The sequence below is a fragment of the Carettochelys insculpta genome, chromosome 27 (genome assembly GCF_033958435.1).
Source record: "Carettochelys insculpta isolate YL-2023 chromosome 27, ASM3395843v1, whole genome shotgun sequence".
Lineage (NCBI taxonomy): Eukaryota > Metazoa > Chordata > Testudines > Carettochelyidae > Carettochelys > Carettochelys insculpta.
Window position 1 is genome coordinate 3,153,134 of NC_134163.1, and position 20,893 is coordinate 3,174,026.

The following is a 20,893-nucleotide window of genomic DNA, read 5'->3' on the forward strand; positions in this document are numbered from 1 at the left end:
CAGCTCTGTATAGAAGGGCTGTTATAAGCATAACTTTTTGCTCCAGGTGGCTATTGCAGAGATGAGGAGATCCTGGGGCCAGTGTGCTATGGACTGGCTGGACTTGGCTAATGCCTTTGGCTCTGTTCTTTGTCAGCATATTTTCAACGCTCTCACAGGCTACGTCTACACGTGCACCCAACATCGAAATAGCTTATTTCGATGTAGCAACATCGAAATAGTCTGTTTCGATGAATAACGTCTACACGTCCTCCAGGGCCGGCAACGTCGATGTTCAACTTCGACGTTGCTCAGCCCAACATCGAAATAGGCACAGCGAGGGAACGTCTACACGTCAAAGTAGCACACATAGAAATAAAGGTGCCAGGCACAGCTGCAGACAGGGTCACGGGGCGGACTCAACAGCCAGCCGCTCCCTTAAAGGGCCCCTCCCAGACACAGTTGCACTAAACAACACAAGATCCACAGAGCTGACAACTGGTTGCAGACCCTGTGCCTGCAGCATACATCCCCAGCTGCCGCAGAAGCAGCCAGAAGCCCTGGGCTAAGGGCTGCTGCCCACGGTGACCATAGAGCCCCGCAGGGGCTGGAGAGAGAGCATCTCTCAACCCCCCAGCTGATGGCCGCCATGGAGGACCCAGCAATTTCGACGTTGCGGGACGCGGATCGTCTACACGGTCCCTACTTCGACGTTGAACGTCGAAGTAGGGCGCTATTCCTATCTCCTCATGAGGTTAGCGACTTCGACGTCTCGCCGCCTAACGTCGAAGTTAACTTCGAAATAGCGCCCGACGCGTGCAGACGTGACGGGCGCTATTTCGAAGTTGGTGCCGCTACTTCGAAGTAGCGTGCACGTGTAGACGCAGCTACAGAGTTGGGGATCCCAGACAGCTTCCTGATCATTCTTCGTGATCTTCATAAGGACTGTGTTATGACCATCCATGCTGCTACCGGAGAGACCGCCCCCATCTACATCTATCGTGGTGTCAAGCAGGGTTGTCCTCTCAGCCCCATTATTTTTAGCTTGGCCATGGAGCTGCTTTTGCGGGCCATTTCCAGCGGTGGGGATGGGCTGGACCTCTTTGGTGTCAGGGTTGACGTGCTGGCATACGCGGACGACCTGGTCCTGATTGCTGACAGTGCTGAGGCTCTCTAGCGAACGCTCCAGATCGCCGGTCTGGCTGCCAAATGGATGGGTTTGCGCTTCAATGCAAAAAAATGCGCCTCCCTCCATGTCGATGGCAGCCTGAAGACACTCGCTAGGCCCACCATGTTCTCCGTCCAGGGCCAGCCCATGATCCCCCTGGAGGAGGGCCAGTTTTACCAACACCTGGGCACACCGACGGGGGTCCAGATCCAGGGCACGCCTGAGGACACCATCTTTGGGATTTTGAAGGATGCCGAACGCCTTGATGATTCCCTCCTCGCACCATGGCAGAAGATCGACGCACTCAATACATTCCTCATCCCACGCATCAACTTTACCCTCCGTGGCTCTGCGGTCACCAAGGTCCCCTTGAATAAAGCAGACAAGACCATCCGTCACCTGGTCCAGAAGTGGATGTATCTCCCCACAAGGGCTGCCACGGACATAATTTACATCTCCAACCGGCAAGGAGGCGCTAACATCCCGCGTATGGGGGACCTGTGCGATGTGGCATCTATTACCCATGCCTTTCGTCTCCTGACCTGTCTGGACCCGAGAGTGCGGACCGTTGCGGAGAATGCCCTGAGGGACACGACACGTAGAAGGATCGGCAGAGCTCCCACTGCTCAAGACCTGGTCACCTACCTGAGCGGCTCCCTCGAAGGCGAGTTCGGGAGGGATGGAGGCGACCTGTCATCTTTCTGGTCACGTGCCCGTAACGCCTCCCGCCGCCTGGGCAAGCGGATTGGCTGCCGTTGGGTGTGGAGTGAGGAACGACGGGAGCTGGGCATCCTGATCCCCCGCATTGCCACTGAGGGACATACCATTGTCACCCCGTCCACCCGGACCCTGCTGGAGCGCCTGCTTAAAAACACCATTCGCCACCAATATGCCGAGGCCCTGCGGAAGAAACCTGATCAGGGGAAGGTGTTTGACGTAACCAGCTGCTGGGGTGCCTGTAACCACTTCCTCCGGGCTGGCAACTTTACCCGTTTTGCGGACTGGCGCTTCATCCACCGAGCGTGCCTTAATTGCGTCCCGCTTAACGGTGCTGTCTGCCACGGGATCTGCGATAAAAGGTGCAGGCGTTGCGGATATCCACTGGAGACTCTTCCCCACGTCCTCTGTGGCTGCATGGTGCATTCGGCGGCTTGGCAGTGCCGCCATAACGCCATCCAGGACCGTCTGGTGAAAGCGCTGCCTCCGACCCTTGGATCCGTTACCGTAGACTCTTCCATCCCTGGCACCGACAGCCTTCTGCGGCCGGACATCGTCATGACGAACGAGTGGTCTAAGAAGGTCCTCATCGTGGACATAACGGTGCCCTTTGAGAACCGCATGGTGGCCTTCTGTGACGCCCAGGCCAAGAAACTACAAAAGTATGCCCCGTTGGCAGACACCCTGCGGTCCCGGGGCTACTTGGTGGAGGTCCATGCATTGCTTGTGGGGGCATTGGGTGTCTGGGACCCTCTGAATGATGTACTGGAGGCCTGCGAGGTCAGTCGCTATTATGCTCGAATGATGCGCAGGCTGATGGTGTCTGATGCCATTAGGTGGTCCAGGGACATTTACATAGAGCATATCACGGGCCATCGCCAATATTCTGACAGGTGATTACCAAGCTCCTTTGTGTCTTTTTTTTTTTTCCTTTTTTTTTTTCTTATTTTATCTATTAATTTTATTTTTTTTCTTATTGTATTTTTTTATTTAATTATTATTTATTTTATTTTATTTTATTTTATTCTCCCTGGCACTTAATGGGTCGGGGGGGTTTATGTTGAAAGACTTCTTTTTTCTTCTCTCCTTTTTTCTCAGGGACTGGCCAATAAGCCGATATTTTTTATTGTCTATTATCTGTAAAATACTCCCCTTTTTGATTTTCCCCTAGGGATTGGGATTGATCAAAAGGCCAATATCTTATATTGTCTGTTACTTGTAAAGTATTTTCCCTTTTTCTTCTCAGGGTAGGCATTGGTTAAAAGGCCGATATTTTATATTGTCTGTTATTTGTAACTGTATTTTGTCTATCTCAGACTAGATGGGTTCCTTGTGTAAGTACTAAGATACTGTTTACTATATACTACGCTCCATAACCTGTTCTGGTTTCTCAGATGATATATTCTTGTGTATGTTAATTTGTTTGCTCCTTGCTGTATTTGAAACATTCCCTCAATAAAACTCATTTAATCTGTTCTTATCAGTTTAATATCTGATATGTTCTCTATCTGAGGACTATATATTAAATGGATTTTTGAAACAGGGAGATGGAATAGGAGCTTGCTCCATCCACTCCACGCATCGACCTGTACTGCAGTACTTCCAGGAACGGTGCACCTTCCTTTGAGGGTGTTGTAAATTCCTCTTTTTAGAGAATATGTCCCTGGCCATGGGCTGTGAGGTTTGTGTGCCTTCCACTATCCTTTCCAGACAGCCTAGAGGAGCTGAGCATTTTAAAAATAAAAAACCTACATTTTGGTTCTCTTGACTTTATTCTCTATCAGTCCGCATGAAAATAAAATAAAAATAAAGAAAAATTTACCTCAAAATGTAATGCTAAAGTGATTATACAAATAGGTATAATGTAAGGGATATAGGATGGCCGTTAGGGAGGCCGGTTAAAATGAATATTTATGAGGTTAATGAATATTCATAAGGTTTGAAATCCTGTGATCCGATAGGTAGATTCTAGATGCTCATGAATATGCAATTAGAGAGTGCATCCTGGTTGCCGGGGCAACGCAGGTGCGGACCTGGCAGGTGGAGGTGTCCAACCAGGTCCGCCCTGGCTCTATAAATTCCGGAGCGCATGCCGCAGCCAGGCAGTCTGCTGGAGGACGAAGAAGGAAGCGGATCGGAAGACCAAAAAGACTGACAAGAGCTGGACTCTCGCCTATAGCTGAAGACCGCTGGCGGAAACAGCCGAAGCCGAGCGTCGTGTCAGTCGTCGCACGCTCGCTGCTGTGGGCCGTAGAAGACCAGAGAAGATCAGAAGAGTTCCAGTAACAGAGAGCTGAAATCACTTTTAAAGGCCCCAGTGATTTTTACCTGGGGGGCTCACCTGGCAGACCGCGCCGGCAGGTGCCCTGCACGGGTGAGCCACGGAAGCAGCCCGGCCCTTTCAGCCGCCGACCCCTGCAGGCCGGCGGAGGAAACACAGGCTGCCCTTTTCTAGGAGGTTTTTGTCTACCACGCGGGTCTTTTCCTCCTGGCTTCTCTCCTCCCCTTTACTTTCCTGTCAGACCTGTCCGCGGCTGCCGTATAAGCGCGCCGTGAGGGTCGTCCTTTCCTAGCCTCAAGGGAAGAGACCCGCGGGCCCGGCGCTCGGACTACAGAACAGGATAGTGAAGGTATTCAGAAACAACTAGATCTCCCAGTAACATGAGTAACTGGATGAGTTTGTTTTATTGTTTGTGTTAGGAATGGATACAGGGTATGTGTTTTTTCTGTTATCTATGTTATTTCTTGTAGCTACATTGTTGTTTATAACCTTTTACTGTTGTTATATACACAGAAGAGTTAGAGATACAGAGCAAATTTAGACGCGTCTTATATTTTGTGATCCTTATTTTCTAGTGTCCAATTGTAAAGCACAGGAGGCCGGTCTTATTGACCTAGCCTGAAAATAATACATACAAATAGAAGACTAGGTAAGTTAATATAGCCTATTATTGTTATATAACAAAGCTGTCAGCTCCCCCACTATTTAGGAGGGGTAGAGCAGCTGAGGGCAAACCCATTAATTGGGATAACCCCAGCATTGCAACCCTTTAAGGGTGATTAGGTTCTGTAGTAAAAGGCTACCTGTAATCAGGTGGTCAGAATAAGCAGTTCCATTTGTTGAGGGGAAAACCTCTTGTAGGAAAACCCCATTGTAATTAAGGGAAATACCTTCGTGGAAATCCCATACTTTACTGGTCTCTCCCCTGTTTGGCCAGCAGGGCAACCCATTTAAGATAAAAGGAATCCTATAGCATAGCATAGGTAAATTCACTTTATAAGATCTGCTCCCCAAGGTAATTCGGCCTAGGGTTGAGCGACCCTGGTAAACCTCAGGAAGAGCCAGGGATACAATTAAGATTAATAAACAGCTCTGTAATAATTCTTCCATTTACAGCACGCGACGAAGAATATAATGAGTACCTCCGGACTCAAGTAAGTAGTAGGAGGGATTAGTTGGTCGTGTTGTTGTCGTGGTGATACATTAATTTGAAGGCTATTAGTCTATGGCTACGTCTACACGTGAAGCCTACATCGAAGTAGCCTATTTCGATGTTGCGACATCGAAATAGGCTATTTCGATGAATAGCGTCTACACGTCCTCCAGGGCCGGCAACGTCGATGTTCAACTTCGACGTTGCTCAGCCCAACATCGAAATAGGTGCAGCGGGGGAACGTCTACACGCCCAAGTAGCACACATCGAAATAGGGATGCCAGGCACAGGTGCAGACAGGGTCAACGGGCGGACTAGCGCTTCCGGGGCAACAGCTAGCCGCTCCCTTAAAGGGCCCCTCCCAGACACACTCAGCCTGCACAGCACGCGGTCTGAGGAGCCATAGGCACACAGACCCCGGGCGCCGCAGTCATGGACCCGCAACAGCAGCAGTAGCAGCAGCAGCAGTAGCAGCAGCAGCTAGAGGTCCACCCAGCCCTCCCAGCAGGAGCAGGGCTTGCCCTGACCCATGCCATGTGGGAGGCAGCTGAGCACCTCCTTGCCCCAGGGGAGGAGATGCCCCCAGGGCACCAGGGCTCAACCCCTACCCCTGCAGCACCACCGCTCCACCCCCCACCTCCACCTCACACGCCGGCGGCTGTGGAGCTACTCCACCAGCACCGACTGGTGGGAGCGGCTGGTGTTTGGGGAGTGGGACGACGACCACGGGCTCAGGAACTTCAGGATGACCCGGCAGACATTCCTGGAGCTGTGCCAGTGGCTCACTCCCGCGCTCAGGCACCAGGACACTGCCATGTGGCGTGCCCTCACGGTGCAGAAACGGGTCGGCATCGCTGTCTGGAAGCTGGCTACTCCGGACAGCTACCGATCCATGGGACAGCAGTTTGGTGTTGGCAAGGCCACCGTCGGGGCTGTCTTCATGGAGGTAAGCGAACCCACGGGGGGAGGCCAGGGCAGGGCAGGGGGGCCAGGGCAGGGGGGCCAGAGCAGGGCAGGGCAGGGCCACAGCAGGGCAGGGCAGGGCCACAGCAGGGGGGCCAGAGCCGGGCAGGGGGGCCAGAGCCAGGCAGGGGGGGCCAGAGCCGGGCAGGGCAGGGCCACGGCAGGGGGGCCAGAGGAGGGCAGGGCAGGGCCACGGCAGGGGGCCAGAGCCAGGCAGGGGGGCCAGAGCAGGGCAGCCCACGGCAGGGGGGCCAGGGCAGGGCAGGGCCACGCACACCCTGCTCACCCCTCATTGGTGCCGTCCCATGTGCTTTCTCTGCAGGTCGTGCGTGCCATCAACGCCATGCTCCTGCACAGGCTCATGAGGCTGGGGGACCCAGATGCCACCATCGCCACCTTTGCCACCCGGGCTTCCCCAACTGCTTCGGGGCTCTGGATGGGACTCACATCCCCATCCCCGCCCCGCATCACAGTGGCGGACGATACCTCAATCGCAAGGGCTACCATTCTGTCGTCCTGCAGGCCTTGGTGGACAGCCGGGGATGTTTCCAGGACATTTACGTGGGCTGGCCTGGCAGCACCCACGACGTCCGGGTTTTCCGGAACTCGGGCCTGTGCCGCCGGCTGGAGGCGGGGACCTACATTCCCCCAGCGGGAGATCCCTCTGGGGGACACCACCATGCCCTTCTGCGTCATTGCAGATGCGGCCTACCCCCTCCGGCCGTGGCTCATGCACCCCTACACAGGCCATCTCTCCGCTAGCCAGGAGCGCTTCAACGAGCGCCTGAACCGTGCGCGCCAGGTGGTGGAGCGCTCATTTGGCCGCCTCAAGGGACGCTGGAGATGTCTCCTGACCCGCCTGGATGCGGGCCCCAACAACATCCCCCAGATTGTGGGTGTCTGCTGCGCCCTGCACAACCTCGTGGAGAGCAAGGGGGAGACCTTTCTGCAGGGCTGGGCTGCGGAGGCTGCCAGGGCACACATCCAGCCACCTGCTGCCCCCAGTCGGCAGGTGGACCCCGAGGGGACCTGGGTCCGGGAGGCCCTGTGGGCCCACTTCGACGACCAGGCCGCGGGGTGAACTCTGCCCAGGCCCCCTACTGCCCGCCCCCTCCTCCCCCACACTCCTGCCCCAACGCCTACACCATGGAGCACCCCAGCGCCCCCCCCCCCCCCCCCACTTGTCCTGGACAAATGACAGCACGCACTTGTGGCTGAGCGTAAACTTTTTTTGGGTCTTTCTGAAACTGTTTTTTGGGGGATGTAAAAAGAAATATGTCAACCACAAACAGAAAACAGGGACAAACGTCCAACCAAAGCAATATGTATAACAATAAAACAATGCAAATAAACAACAGTGTGCAATAAATAATAAAAAGGAAACCAGGGAGGATAAAGGGGAGAACTATTTACATGGGGGGGACGGGGCAAACGGGGGGGCCAAGCAAACAAGGTGCAACTATATACAAAGGGGGGGGCCACATCCCGGGCCCCTCGCCCCTATAGCCCGGCACTGGGCGTCGCTGGCCGGGAGCCCCGCCGCGCCTGCAGCCTGGTCCGCGGCTGCGTGGGAGCGGGCTGGACCGGAAGGTATCGGGGCCGGCGAGTGTCAGGTGGCTCCAGGGGTCCCTCGGCGCTCTGGCCCTTGCGGGTGGGTGGCAGGGCGACGGCGGATGGGCCGGCGACGGGCGGAGCAGCTGGTGGTGGGGCTGCAGGAGCGGGCAGGGCGGGCGATCTTTCGGCCGGCGCGGCATGGGGGGCCAGGTAGTCCACAAGCCGGTTAAATGTCTGCATGTAGGCCCCCCATGCCTCCTGGCGCCAGGCCAGCGCCCGCTCCTGCAGGTGGAGGTGCTGCTCCGCGACCTCCAGCTGCCGACGGAGGATGGCCAGCATCTGGGGGTCCGTCACCGGCGGCGGTTGGTGGCGCGGGGTCCGCTGTCTAGCCCTCCGCGGGGCCGGTTGGTCCTCGGCCGAGGGGCTGCCCTGGAGCGAGGGTCCCGGAGGGCTGTCCAGGACGACTGACGCCTCGCCGGCGGTCTCTTCCGGTCCTTGTGATGGTGCAGGTGCAGGACACAGGAGAGGAGGCGGGGAAGAAGAATGGAGACAGGCGTTAGTGTGGGGCCTGAGCCGTGGCCTTTGTCCCCCCAGCCCTGTGCTGCAGGTTCCCCATCCCCGTCCCCGGGAGATGCTGCTGTGATGGATGGGGTTCAGGGGTCCCCCGGCCCTGCACCCCGTCCCCTGGTGGGAGCAACTCTCACTTCACCCCGCAGGGTCTGACAGCAGGAGAGGTTTCTTAGGCCACAGATGCCCAGTTTCTGGCAGGAGTGACAGCACCAGCTGTCGGAAGAGACAGTCCTTCCAACCCGTCGTGGGGAGAAGACCCCAAGGGGGGCCCCTCTGGGATGCAGCTTTCCCCCTCCTCAGGCTGGCTGCCTACCAGCTCTCCCTTCCCCTAGCTTCTACCTGTGGCCCCCGCCCTCACCCCCCAATTCCAAGCCAGTTCGGCTCCTCCCTCCTGTTGGTTCAGGGCAGAGGTGTCACCTGCCAGCTGTAGCGCCAGGATTCCCCTTTGGCCCTGGGAGGTATTCGGCTCTTGTGGCTCATATGTAGCCTGAGTCTCCCTTTTGCACTCCCCCCACTCCATCACATGCTGCTGCTGTGGGGTGTCCCACCCCCTCCTCCCGGGGGCCCCTCGAGGTTCCGCTCCCCCCTGGCCTGGGGATGGGGCATGGCACTGTCATGCCGGGGGCAGGGGGTAAGGGGCTGATGGCTGCAGTGCTGTGAGGGCCATGGCCCTGGTGTCCTTGGGGCCATGGCCATGTGAGCATGTGGGCGGCCCAGGACACATATCTCTTACCCCCGCCCCTCAAGCCCCGGGGTGTCCACCAGAGAGGGGTACCTACCTGTGGGTCCACTCCCACGGTCTGGAGATCCCCGGGGGTCGGAGGCCCTGCTGCTGCTCCGGGATGGCAGGAGGAGGATCTGCAGGCTGGATTCTGCAGAGGAGGAGCCCCCCTCCTCCTCCTCCTCCTGCCGCGATGTCCCGGGGGTGGCCTCCGGGGGGGCCCCCAGGGTGCGGGGCTTGCTTCCGGGGCGGACTCCGGCTGCAGGGCCTGCTGGGGCTCGTCAGCCGAGGTGTCAAGGGTGGCCGAAGGGGAGGAGGTGTGCCGGGAGCCCAGGATGTCCCTGAGCTCCCTGTAAAAGGGGCAAGTGACGGGGGTGGCCCCAGATCGGCTGGCCGCATCCCGGGCCCGGGAGTAACCCTGCCGCAGCTCCTTCACCTTATGCCTGACGTGGTCAGGAGTGTGGGCAGGGTGACCCCGGGCAGCCAGGCCCTCGGCCAGCCGAGCGAACGCATCCGCGTTCCGCCTCTTGCTCCCCATTACCTGGAGCACCTCCTCCTCACTCCAGAGCCCCAGCAGGTCCCGCAGCTCGGCCTCCGTCCAGGAGGGGCCCCGCTGCCACTTCCCAGACTGGCTGGCCCTCTGGCTGGGCTGGCTGCCCTGGCTCCCCTTGGGGGGGGGTCCCCTGGGGACGCTGGGGGGGCTGCCAGCTAGCCATCGCCGCTGGGTGGGTGGCATAGGGTGCTGCAAGCTGCCCGCGTGTGCAGGCTGCAGCCTGCACGTTGCCTCAGCTTCCTGCAGAGGCAGGGGGGGAAGGGGACCTTTAAGGGGCCACTCCACGCGGCCACCAGTGAGCTGAGGGGCTGGATAGAGCGTCTCTCAACCCCCCAGCTGATGGCCGCCATGGAGGACCCACCAATTTCGATGTTGCGGGACGCGGATCGTCTACACTGTCCCTACTTCGACGTTGAACGTCGAAGTAGGGCGCTATTCCTATCCCCTCATGGGGTTAGCGACTTCGACGTCTCGCCGCCTAACGTCGAAGTTAACTTTGAAATAGCGCCCGTCGCGGCTACACGCGTCGGGCGCTATTTCGAAGTTAGTGCCGCTACTTCGAAGTAGCGTGCATGTGTAGACACAGCTTATAAGTAAGATAATCCTGTGCTAGGCCTAGAAAGATAGGGAGGTTAGCTAGTTGTAATTTTTAGTATAAAAGAAACACATAATTTAAAGAGAAGAAAGAATACTTACACTCCTAATAAATAGCTTACTGGGTTAAACTTATCCCTGTTGTCTGTCGTCTTTTCCTGGGAATGGAGCAGCACGTCAGAACCCTGTAAACCTTATTGGATTAGAACCCCGTTGACATAGAGACAGGTTGTGGGGTAAAACCTGGGGCAGATTGCCACTGGTGGAACGCCTTTGAGTAGCCTTTTGGTTTTTGGTTGCTTCACTGTGCTGTCCACTCAGAACCCTCCGTTAGAGGGGAATATTCTTGGTAAAAAAAATAGAATTTAACTCTAAAAGTCTTGCTTTTGTCAACCAAAACCAAAGTTCTTTGTATATAAATTTGTTTTAAGAATCATTTATGGTTTTGCATACAAGTTGTGTTTTTACTTGTCCAAATTTTTGAAATTACCATATAAATGACTATTTTAAAAACTACTAAGGGAGCACTAAAATACATATTTAGCATCTCTAAAAGCAGTCAAATGCGTATTTAGCACCTCATTAGCAAGGGCGTGGTTGGGGCACTTTGGAATTGCAGCCCTGGTCTAGATGGGGGTCCTTTTTAAAAGAACCCTGGCAACTTTGAAATCCTCTTATTCCTATCCGCAAATTAAAATAAGGGGATTTCCACATCTGGACCAGCTGCGCAGCGTGAGCTGCTGCAATTTCCAAGTGCTGCCCCCCCTGCCCTCCCGCATTCTAAAGAGAGTCTCAGTAATAATCTTCAAAATGGCTATTTGCATGGCCATTTCGAAGTTTAGGACTAGTGTAGACATAGCCACTTTGTTTTATGTGACTCTTGATTTCTCCCCTTCCTACCGCTCTTCTGATGTGCCCAACTTTGATTCCAATTTTTCTGATTTGTCAATCTTAATGACTAGTTTGGGTTGTCTGTGCCTTAAATATTGAGTCTTATGGTCTGAACACGTAGGTCTATTCCAGAAAAGCTCACCACTCAATAAATTATTTTGTTAGCCTTTAAAATGCTAAGAGACTGCTCTTTTTTTGCAGAGAAAAGAATCCAAGTGTTTGTAAGAGGCAGGTCTGCTCTAGGTCAGCAGGCCTCCAGGGCTGCTGAAAGCAGAGGGCTGCAACTCCTCTTCAACAGCACTCCCATGATAAAAATTGTTCTAGCCCCCCGGTCAGACCTGGTTTGGTTAAGCAATAAGAACAGATTGAAACTTTTTGACTGTGCAGGTTTAAGACTAAGAGGAAAAGCAACTGAAGACAGTTGGCAGTTTTTCCATGGGCCGTTATTAAGGGCCTAAAAGCAAGCAAGCTGCACCGCTGTAGTATAAAACTCTTTCAGTTCTATGTAATGTTCACCTGTATCTGACATTGAATTCAGTGTGATGGCTTTGAAATTAACTTGCTGTTCAGCATCAGTACTGATTGTATCTGTGCTAATGAAAGCTCCTTGTTGTGTGAGTGAGAATGGATGCTGTATGTATGCAAGACTGTCACCAGATGTTCCAGGAAGCGATCAGGACAGACCCTTAGTGCTGCAGATCATTACAAGGTGAGCCGTGGGCAACTCTAAAGAAGGAGAGAGGCAGTGAGAAACAGTCCTCAGTCAGCAGTAGCAGACTGGGTCAATAGAAGAAGAACCTTTAGAGTGAGAGAGAAAAGGTGAGAAGTGGGCACATTGCCACCTAGAAAGGCTAGCTCACTCTAGCTACGTCTACACGTGAATGCTACCGTCTACATGTCCTCCAGGGCTGGTGCCGTCGATGTTCAATGTCAACGTTGGGCAGCACCACATCCGAGGAGGCGCTGCAGGGGAGCGTCTACACACCAAAGCGGCCCACATCGAAGTAAGGGTGCCAGGAGCAGCTGCAGACAGGGTCACAGGGCAGACTCAACAGCGAGCCGCTCCCTTAAAGGGCCCCTCACAGACACACTTGCACTAAACAGCACAAGATCCACAGAGCTGACAACTGGTTGCAGACCCTGTGCATGCAGCATGGATCTCCAGCTGCAGCAGCAGCAGCCAGAAGCCTTGGGCTAAGGGCTGCTGCACAAGGTAACCATAGAGCCCCGCAGGGGCTGGTGAGAGCGTCTCTCAACCGCTCAGCTGATGGCCACCATGGTGAACCCTGCTATTTCGATGTTGCAGGATGCGGATTGGCTACATGTGCCCTACTTTGACGTTCAACATCAAAGTAGGGCGCTATTCCCATCTCCTCATGAGGCTAGCGACTTCGACATCTCGCCGCCTTATGTTGATTTCAACTTCAAAATAGCGCTCACCACGTGTAGACGTGGCAGGCACTATTTCGAAGTTGGCGCCGCTACTTCGAAGTAGCCAGCACGTGTAGACGCAGCTTCTGTGATGAAGCGGGTCTGTGCCCACGAGAGCTGATGCTCCAAAATGTTAGTCTCTGAGGTGCCCCAGGACTTGTTGTTGTTACAGTGCACTGCAGGGCAGTCCCAAGGGGGTATTAACCCTGAGCAAAATGCAAGTCCCCTCTCTCATGCGCTCTGCTCCCGGTTCCCCCCCCTCCCCACCCCCGCTCCCCCCAGCTGTTGGTCACCCCTTGGAAGCAAGGCTGGGATGTTGGCCCAGCTGAGTTGGTGCTTCCTCTGTTAAACCCGGGCTCAGACTCAGCATTCCCGCTAGCTTTTCCCAGGCACCTGTGCAATGAATTTGTTCCGTGCACCCCTCATGTGAAATGTGACACGTCCCCTCCATATTAGTAGTCTGACAAAGCTGGGGGGGGGGGTGAGGCCAAGGGGTTTGGCGTGTAGGAGGGGGCTCAGGGCTGGTGCAGAGGGTTGGGGGTGAGGGTGCTGCCTGGGCGTGCGGGCTCTGGGGTGGAGCCAGGTCTGAAGGGCTTGGGGTGCTGGCTGGCCCCGGGCTACAGCAGAGAGGACGCCGCCCAGCTTTCCCCCCAACACAGCCCCCAGGCTGAGGCAGGGGGAGGCGCCACGTGGGGCTGGGCTGGGAGATCGACATGCCTCCCCTGCCCTCAGTAGGACTGGGGCTGGCGGGGGCTCCCCTGGGCCGGGGGGTTCCCCAGCTGCAGCAGGTCCCTGCCAGGCTGGGGCGCCTTTCCCCTGGCCGCGGCAGGCTCGGTGGGGGGGGGGATCTGTGCTGTCTCCTGGGCGCGAAACGCTCCTGCGGGGGCGGACGCTGCGGCGGGGGGGCGGGGAGCGGCGCCATCGCCCCGGCCCAGGTGACAGCGACCTCCCCGCGCCCGGCTGCCGCCTCCCCTCGAGCCCCCCCGCCCTGCCGCCTCTGGGGCCTCTGCGAGCTGCGGGCCCCGCCAGCCCCCCCACCCCCCTCCTGCACGGCCCCCGCGTCTCTCCGGGACACTCTCGGAGCAAGATATTGGACAGACTCTAACTCCCTTAGACAAAGGGTCAACGGGCACAAAACAGACATCAAAACACTCCAGATCCACACACCAGTTAGTCAACATTTTAATGGAATGGGCCATTCTGTCAATGACCTCAAGGTACGTGTGTTACTGCAGAGACGTTATCGCACCGTTTTGGAGAGAGAAACGGCCGAGCTGGCTTTTATATTCAAATTCGGCACATTAACACATGGTTTAAACCGTAACAGAGAGTAAGCCGTGCTAGTCTATACACTATCAAAACAAAAAGCAGTCAAGTAGCACTTTAAAGACTAGCAAAATAGTTTATTAGGTGAGCTTTCATGGGGCAGACCCACTTCTTCAGACCATAGCCAGACCAGAACAGACTCAATATTTAAGACACAGAGAACTAAAAACAGTAAGCAAGGAGGACAAACCAGAAAAAGATAATCAAGGTGAGCAAATCAGAGAGTGGAGGGGTGGGGAGGAAGATCAAGAATTAGATTGAGTTAAGTATGCAGACGAGCCCCTATAGTGACTCAGAAAGTTCACATCCCGATTTAAACCATGTGTTAATGTGCCGAATTTGAATATAAAAGCCAGCTCGGCTGCTTCTCTTTCCAGAACGGTGTGATAATTCTTCTTCAGTAACACACATATCTTTAGGTCATTGACAGAATGCCCCATTCCATTAAAATGTTGACTAACTGGTTTGTGGATCTGGAGTGTTTTGATGTCTGTTTTGTGCCCGTTGACCCTTTGTCTAAGGGAGTTAGAAGTCTGTCCAATATACAAAGCATCTGGGCATTGTTGGCACATGACGGCATATATGATGTTAGCAGAGGAGCATGAGAAAGTGCCCGTGATTCTGTGAGTAACCTGGTTAGGTCCAGTGATGGTATTTCCAGAGAAGATATGTGGACAAAGCTGGCAGCGGGCTTTGTTGCAGGGAAAGGTTCCAGGACTGGTGTTCCTGGGGTATAGACTGTGGCTGTTAGTAAGGATCCTCATGAGGTTGGGCGGTTGTCTGTAGGAGAGAACAGGCATGTCACCCAGGGCCTTCTGGAGTGTAGCATCCTGATTAAGAATAGGTTGTAGGTCTTTAATAATTCATTGCAGTGGTCTGAGTTGGGGGCTGTAGGTGATGACCAGTGGTGTTCTGTTCTTGGCTTTTTTAGGCCCATCTTGGAGTAGCTGGTCTCTGGGTATGCGTCTGGCCCTGTCGATTTGTTTTTTTACTTCTCTTGGTGGGTAATTCAGGTTTATGAGTATTTGGTAAAGTTCTTGTAGTTTTTGGTCTCTGTCAGTTGGATCAGAGCAAATGCGATCGTACCTAAGAGCTTGACTGTAAACAACGGATCTAGTCACGTGTGCAGGATGGAAACTAGAAGGGTGTAGATAAGTATAGCGATCAGCAGGTTTTCGGTACAGTGTGGTACTGATCAGGCCATCCTTGATTAGTACTGTAGTGTCCAGGAAATGTATCTCTTGCATGTTGTAATCGAGGCATAAGTTGATGGTGGGGTGTAGATTGTTAAAGTCTCTGTGGAATTCTTCTAGAGCCTCTGTACCATGGGTCCAAATCATAAAGATGTCATCAATGTATCTTAAGTAGAGGAGTGGTAATAGGGGACGAGAGCTGAGGAATCGTTGTTCCAGGTCAGCCAGAAATATATTAGCATATTGTGGGGCCATGTGGGTGCCCATAGCAGTTTATTTATACCTCCAGATTAGACAAAGGGTCAATGAGCACAAAACAGACATCAAAACACTCCAGATCCACAAACCAGTTAGTCAACATTTTAATGGAATGGGGCATTCTGTCAATGACCTCAAGGTACGTGTGTTACTGCAGAGAAATTACCGCACCGTTTTAGAAAGAGAAGTGGACGGGCTGACTTTTATATTCAAATTCGGCACATTAACACATGGTTTAAATCGTGATAGGAACTTTCTGAGTCACTATAGGGGCTCGTCTGCATACTTGGCTCAATCTAATTCTTGACCTTCCCTCCCCACCCCTCCACTCTCTGATTTGCTCACCTTGATTATCTTTTTCTGATTTGTCCTCCTTGCTTACTGTTTTTGGTTCTCTGTGCCTTAAATATTGAGTCTGTTCCGGTCTGGCTATGGTCTGAAGAAGTGGGTCTGTCCCACAAAAGCTCACCTAATAAACTATTTTGCTAGTCTTTAAAGTGCTACTTGACTGCTTTTTCTTTTGATTCTGTTTCCCAACAGTATGAGGTGTGAAGGGGAGTGAGAGCCATGTACCTTTTCAAGGTGATTCTGATGTCCTAAAGGGAAAGAGAGAAAAGAATCTCAGTCCCATACAACACACACAGGGGATCCCAGGGAAGGGAGTTTGCAAAAATAGGGAAGAGGGGCCCAGCCCTGGCCCCAGGGCCTTGGATTCCCTGAGCTAATGGGCCTTTGCCATCTCTAACATCTCTGTGTCTGTAACTTGAGACCTCTAACTCCTGGACCCCAGAGCTTATGATTCAGGAGCCTCCCTTCCCTGTGTGGGGAGCTGGGATGTTTGTAACCATCGGCACCAGCTTCCACTTCTCCCAGGGGATGCAGAACCTCACTCCCAATCTACCCCCTCCTACAGTACCCCACCTCTCCCTGCCCCCCACACTTCCTCTTCCCAACCTGTGCCCATCCCGTCTCCCAAGCACACCCTGGACCTGATCCTTTCCTCCCCACCCCACATCTCTCCCTTTGATGATTGTGGTAGGCAGGCCGTGCAGGGAGAAGTGGAGGAGCTGTGGCTGGTGGATGCAAAGCACCAACTTATTTTTTTCTTAGGGAATCTCCAGCCCTAGGGCACACACAGAGTCTCTGTGTCTCCCTCAGTCTCACCTGCAGGAATTCACTCGCTGGCTTCTGACACTTCCCCTCCATCTCACCCATCAGCTCACTGAGACGGGAAATCTGCGCAGAGAGTTCACTGACATTGTCACTCTGGATCCTCACAATCTCCTCCTCCAGCTTCTCCAGCCGGGCCAGCAGGAGTCGCTCTTGTTCCTCCAGGAACTGCTGCAGCTGCTGGAATTCCCACACGATTTTCTGCCTCTCGGTTTGTGTCTGTTTCTGTAGGAAGACAGGGGAAGGGCTGGTCAGGGCCATGGGTGGAGCCTGGGCCCTGTCATGGGGAGCTGAGTGCGCTGGAGGGAGAACGTCTTTGGAAAACCTGATATCTGACTTTTGACTCTATTCTGGGCATATAAGATAAAGGGTTCTCTCAGGATTACCCCTTTGGCCCCTGTTACCTCTGAAAGGGAGGTTTCCAGGCCTGTCACGCTCAACATATTCTGTCATTCATGGGCTGTGGAAGCTCAGACCCTGAGCAGCAGGAGGCCGGGCTCAGCGCCGCACTGACAGAGACGCAAGTGGAGAAAAAAGAAGGAAGTGTGTGTGAACAAAAGGAGCAGACGCAGCAGGCAGCACTGCCTGGGGACAGTCTGTTCCCTTGGGAAGGGTTTGTGGGAAAGGCACAAGGGACAGATACTAACTCATCCCCTGCAGTGGAACCCCTGCCCTGAGCCATTTACACTCTAGCTGCAATGGAAGCTTAGGGCTTGTCTGCACACGGCTCTAACCCAGCAATCCCTGATCACAGAGACACTCACTATCCCTCCTTCACCAAGGCCACGCAGGAGTCTGCCTCCAAACAGACCTTCCTCTGCCAGCCCTGATGGTTCATAACAAGGGGCACCTACCAGGTACTCCCGGCTTTTCCCTTCTCTTGTCCCTTTCAGTCCCAGCAGCTTTTCTCTCTCTTCTCTCAGAGTCTTTAATTGTGCCTGGATTTTTCCCTGAGGAAACAGAAAGGATTTGGGAGGTTTTACTTTGGGCTGAGAGGGGGGTGGCGCTGGGTGTTTCTCCCCAGAACTCAAGATAACTGTTAATCTTTGTGACGTCAATACTCTCCAGGAGAGGACACGTTATTAGTGCAGCCCCAGGGCTGGTCACAGCCAGACGTGTGACAAATTCACATTACGGCTTTTTAGTAATTTGCGAGAGATCTGGATTCTGCCCAAGCTTTGTGGGTACTTGTGAATTGCTGAGTGGTGCAGCACATTCCAGGACACTGGAGTCACATGGGGGTGAATCAGCTGCTCCATCTGAGCCCTGTCATGGGTGGGCTGAAGGCACCTGAGGCCCACACAGCGTTCAGCCCAGTGACCTCCTCTAGTGCCGGCCGCAGCATCTGAGTTTAACCCCTCGTGGAGCTGCACAGGAGTTCAGCCTCCCAGTGGGAACCTCCTCTCCCTGTTGGGCCTGGGGCCTTAAGCAAGGTGTCTTTCCCTTCCAATGGCTGCTCCTCTTTACTGCTCAGTGTTGGTGAGAGGGCACCACAGCACCACAGCTGCCTTCCTAGCAGGTAAAATCTTTAGGTCAAAAAGAATCTCATCCCAGCCTAGGTCTCCGGTAACGTTCTCTGTGTTTCTTAGGACTTGTCTACACTGGTTTTGGTTTTGTTTGTTTGTTTTCCAGAAAAGCCCCTTTATGGGTGTGGGGGAAGATCCCACAAACCCTTGTGCCCACACTGCAAAGCTTGCTACTCTGGTCTAACAGGGCATTTAACTCAAAATCGTTAACTCCCCCAAAACAAACAACTTCCACTGACCTCCTCCCCCTTTCAATTTTGAAACTGACTCAGTGTGAACAAAAGAGAGGAAATTAAGAATTAATTGGCCTCTTGGGAGACATCCCATCCTAGCTCTTATTTCAAAACTGGGCTCTGTAGTGTGAATGCTCCATATTGAAATGCTCTGGCAGTGTGAACACTCTTCTCAGAAATAACTTATTTAGCTGTGAGAACATTGAGATGAGTTATTTCTGAAAACCCTGCAGTGCAGACACAGCCTTAGGGCAGGTCTACACGGGTCACGGAAGGGATGACCTTCTGGGGCGCTGTTTTGCACCTGCGTGAAACGGCTCGTTCTGGTGTCTAGGTTGACCCTGGAGCTCCTTGCAAGCCGCACGGATTAAGGAATGCCGACCGGAGGAGCACTCCCATCAACATTTGGCAGTGAGCACAGGGACCAAAGTCAACGGCTGCTGAATTGACTTTAGGTTTGCATTTGGTGTAACTAAAGTTGCGTAGCAGCCACCGACATTCCCAGTAAGAGCAGACATAGCCTCAGGGAATGTCAGGCTATTTCAAAGACAGGCTAGAAGCAAAAAGTGAAGCTGGCCCAAATACTGGGCTGAAAAATGCCTATTGCTTAAATAGGTTCCCTCTCTCCCCACTCCTCCCCCACAGGCATCCGTTAAGCATGTCCCCAAAATGGAGGCGGGTACCATGTGGCAGAGTTACATGTCTTTAAAGCAGTCACCTCCCAGACCTACAGAACAAAAAGCCATTTACAAGCCCTCAGGGTAATTGCTCAGTCATGAGGAAACCTAACCCCAGAATCTCCAGCAATGGCTGTTATTAGCACCTCTAACTCTAAACACGCACACACGGCGTATTTCCAACTACACACAACAATTACACACTCAGCAGGTCAGAACATTAAACGTAATCGGTTACAAAACATCTTTTGTTCAAAGCATCTCTAAATTATGGGTATTTACAGTCACAGCCCATTTTCCATACAGTACAGGGCGGAGGGGTGTCCCTTACAAGACAAACTTAAAAATTTCCTTTGTTGCCTTTTTGCCAGGCTGGAGCATCACTAATTTGTACAGCAACTTTCAGGCCATGAAGGCTGCACACACCGGAATGATGCCATTGACTTGTCAGTAAAATGCAAAATTATTACCCATCAGCCTGGACAGCAGCTCTGTACCTTGTACTCCTGGGCAGCCTCCTGGATGGGAACCACAGCGTGAGTGCGGTGAGCCTTGGATCTATCACACACCACACAGATGGGGGTTTGATCCTCTTCACAGAACAGTTTCAGAGCCTCCTGGTGCTCCCCACACACCCCGTCCCTGCCTGCTCCCTTCTCTGCCTGCAAACTCAGCCGTTTGGCTATTTCTATAACATTGGCCAGCTGCCTGTTGGGCCGGAGGTGTCTCTGTTGCACAGTCTCTCTGCACTGAGGGCAGGAGGTGGCTGGGTTGGGTCCCTCCCAGCACTGGCTGATGCAGGCTCGGCAGAAGTTGCGCCCACACTCTGTAATCACTGGGTCCTTAAAGAACTCCAGACAGACAAGAACAACAAAAAGTCTTGTGGCATCTGATGAAGCAGGTCTTTGCCCACGAAAGCTTATGCTCCAATATATCTGTTAGTCTATAAGGTGCCACACGATTTTTTGATGTTCTTGGAGCTACCGACTAACACGGCCACCTCTCTGATTCCAGACAGACTGGACATGTGGCTTGTTCCTGGAGACTTTCCAGGGGGCTCCCTGCAGCCATGGCTCCCTCTGGGCTGGGAACAGGGTGAGTTTCACTTCCCTGAGTTCAGGAACAGGCTCATGCACTGCAGCACGTGGGTGTTTCCCTTCCTGGATCTGACTCAGACCCCGACTGAAATCAGAGCCCTAGAGGCTGTTGTGGGAAAGGGGAGACTAGAGCCAGTTTCAGGTGTGGGGAGTCACTGACAGGGGTATAAAAAAGCAGTCCAGTAGCACTTTAAAGACTAACAAAATAATTTATTAGGTGATGAGCTTTTGTGGGACAGACCCACTTCTTCAGCCCATAGCCAGACCAGAACAGACTCAGTATTTAAAGCACAGAGGAGGCAGGGAGGCCACCCAGAGGGGCTGGGAGGGCAGGGGACACCCATTTAGCAGTTAAAGTTGTGGTGGGGATGTGGTGGGGGCAGCGCATCTCCGGAGTGCTACCTCCCCTCACCTGTGCTCACAGAGGCTTCCCACAGACATCAGCCTCCCCCTGTGGCGGCAGGGGCAGGGGCAGGGCAGGGGCTGTGTGTCTAAGGGGGCTGCCGGTCTGGGCAGAATTCACTGTTCTGCTTGGAGGGGAACACTGGTGTTTCTTTGTCAGCATTTTTTATTACTTAGGGAGTAAAATATTCTCAGCTGCACAGAATAAAGGGCCATAAGTATTTTTAAGTATTTTTCCCTCCATTTCACAGTTGTGGGAAATATCTGGGAGCTCAGGCAATCGGGCGTCAGGGAATTGTCATTCAGCGACAGGAGACACTGACACGGAAAGTTTCTCTCTCCATTTTATTTTTGAAATATTTTTTGTTGTAGGACGGCTGCTTTTAAATCTGTTACTGAGTGTCCAGGGAGATTGAAGTGCTCTCCTGCAGGTTTG

General features: G+C 53.6%; 2 protein-coding genes and 1 pseudogene across 2 annotated transcripts; 2 read left to right on the forward strand and 1 right to left on the reverse strand.

Annotated features, from left to right (window-relative positions):
• The first annotated feature begins 1,270 nt into the window (after positions 1–1,270).
• Positions 1,271–2,761, forward strand: LOC142002092 (uncharacterized protein T26G10.4-like). Its single transcript, XM_074977923.1, has one exon. The coding sequence runs from the start codon at positions 1,271–1,273 to the stop codon at positions 2,759–2,761; it is 1,491 nt and encodes a 496-aa protein (XP_074834024.1).
• A 550-nt stretch (positions 2,762–3,311) lies between these two features.
• On the forward strand, positions 3,312–3,486 carry LOC142002506 (U2 spliceosomal RNA; annotated as a pseudogene).
• An 8,261-nt stretch (positions 3,487–11,747) lies between these two features.
• LOC142002093 (zinc finger protein RFP-like) lies at positions 11,748–20,029 on the reverse strand. Its single transcript, XM_074977925.1, has 6 exons — positions 19,979–20,029; positions 19,456–19,893; positions 17,377–17,472; positions 16,517–16,747; positions 15,926–15,948; positions 11,748–11,870 (listed from the first exon to the last, which is right to left on the reverse strand). The coding sequence occupies exons 1-6, from the start codon at positions 20,027–20,029 to the stop codon at positions 11,831–11,833; spliced, it is 879 nt and encodes a 292-aa protein (XP_074834026.1). The 3' UTR covers positions 11,748–11,830.
• Positions 20,030–20,893: the final 864 nt, after the last annotated feature.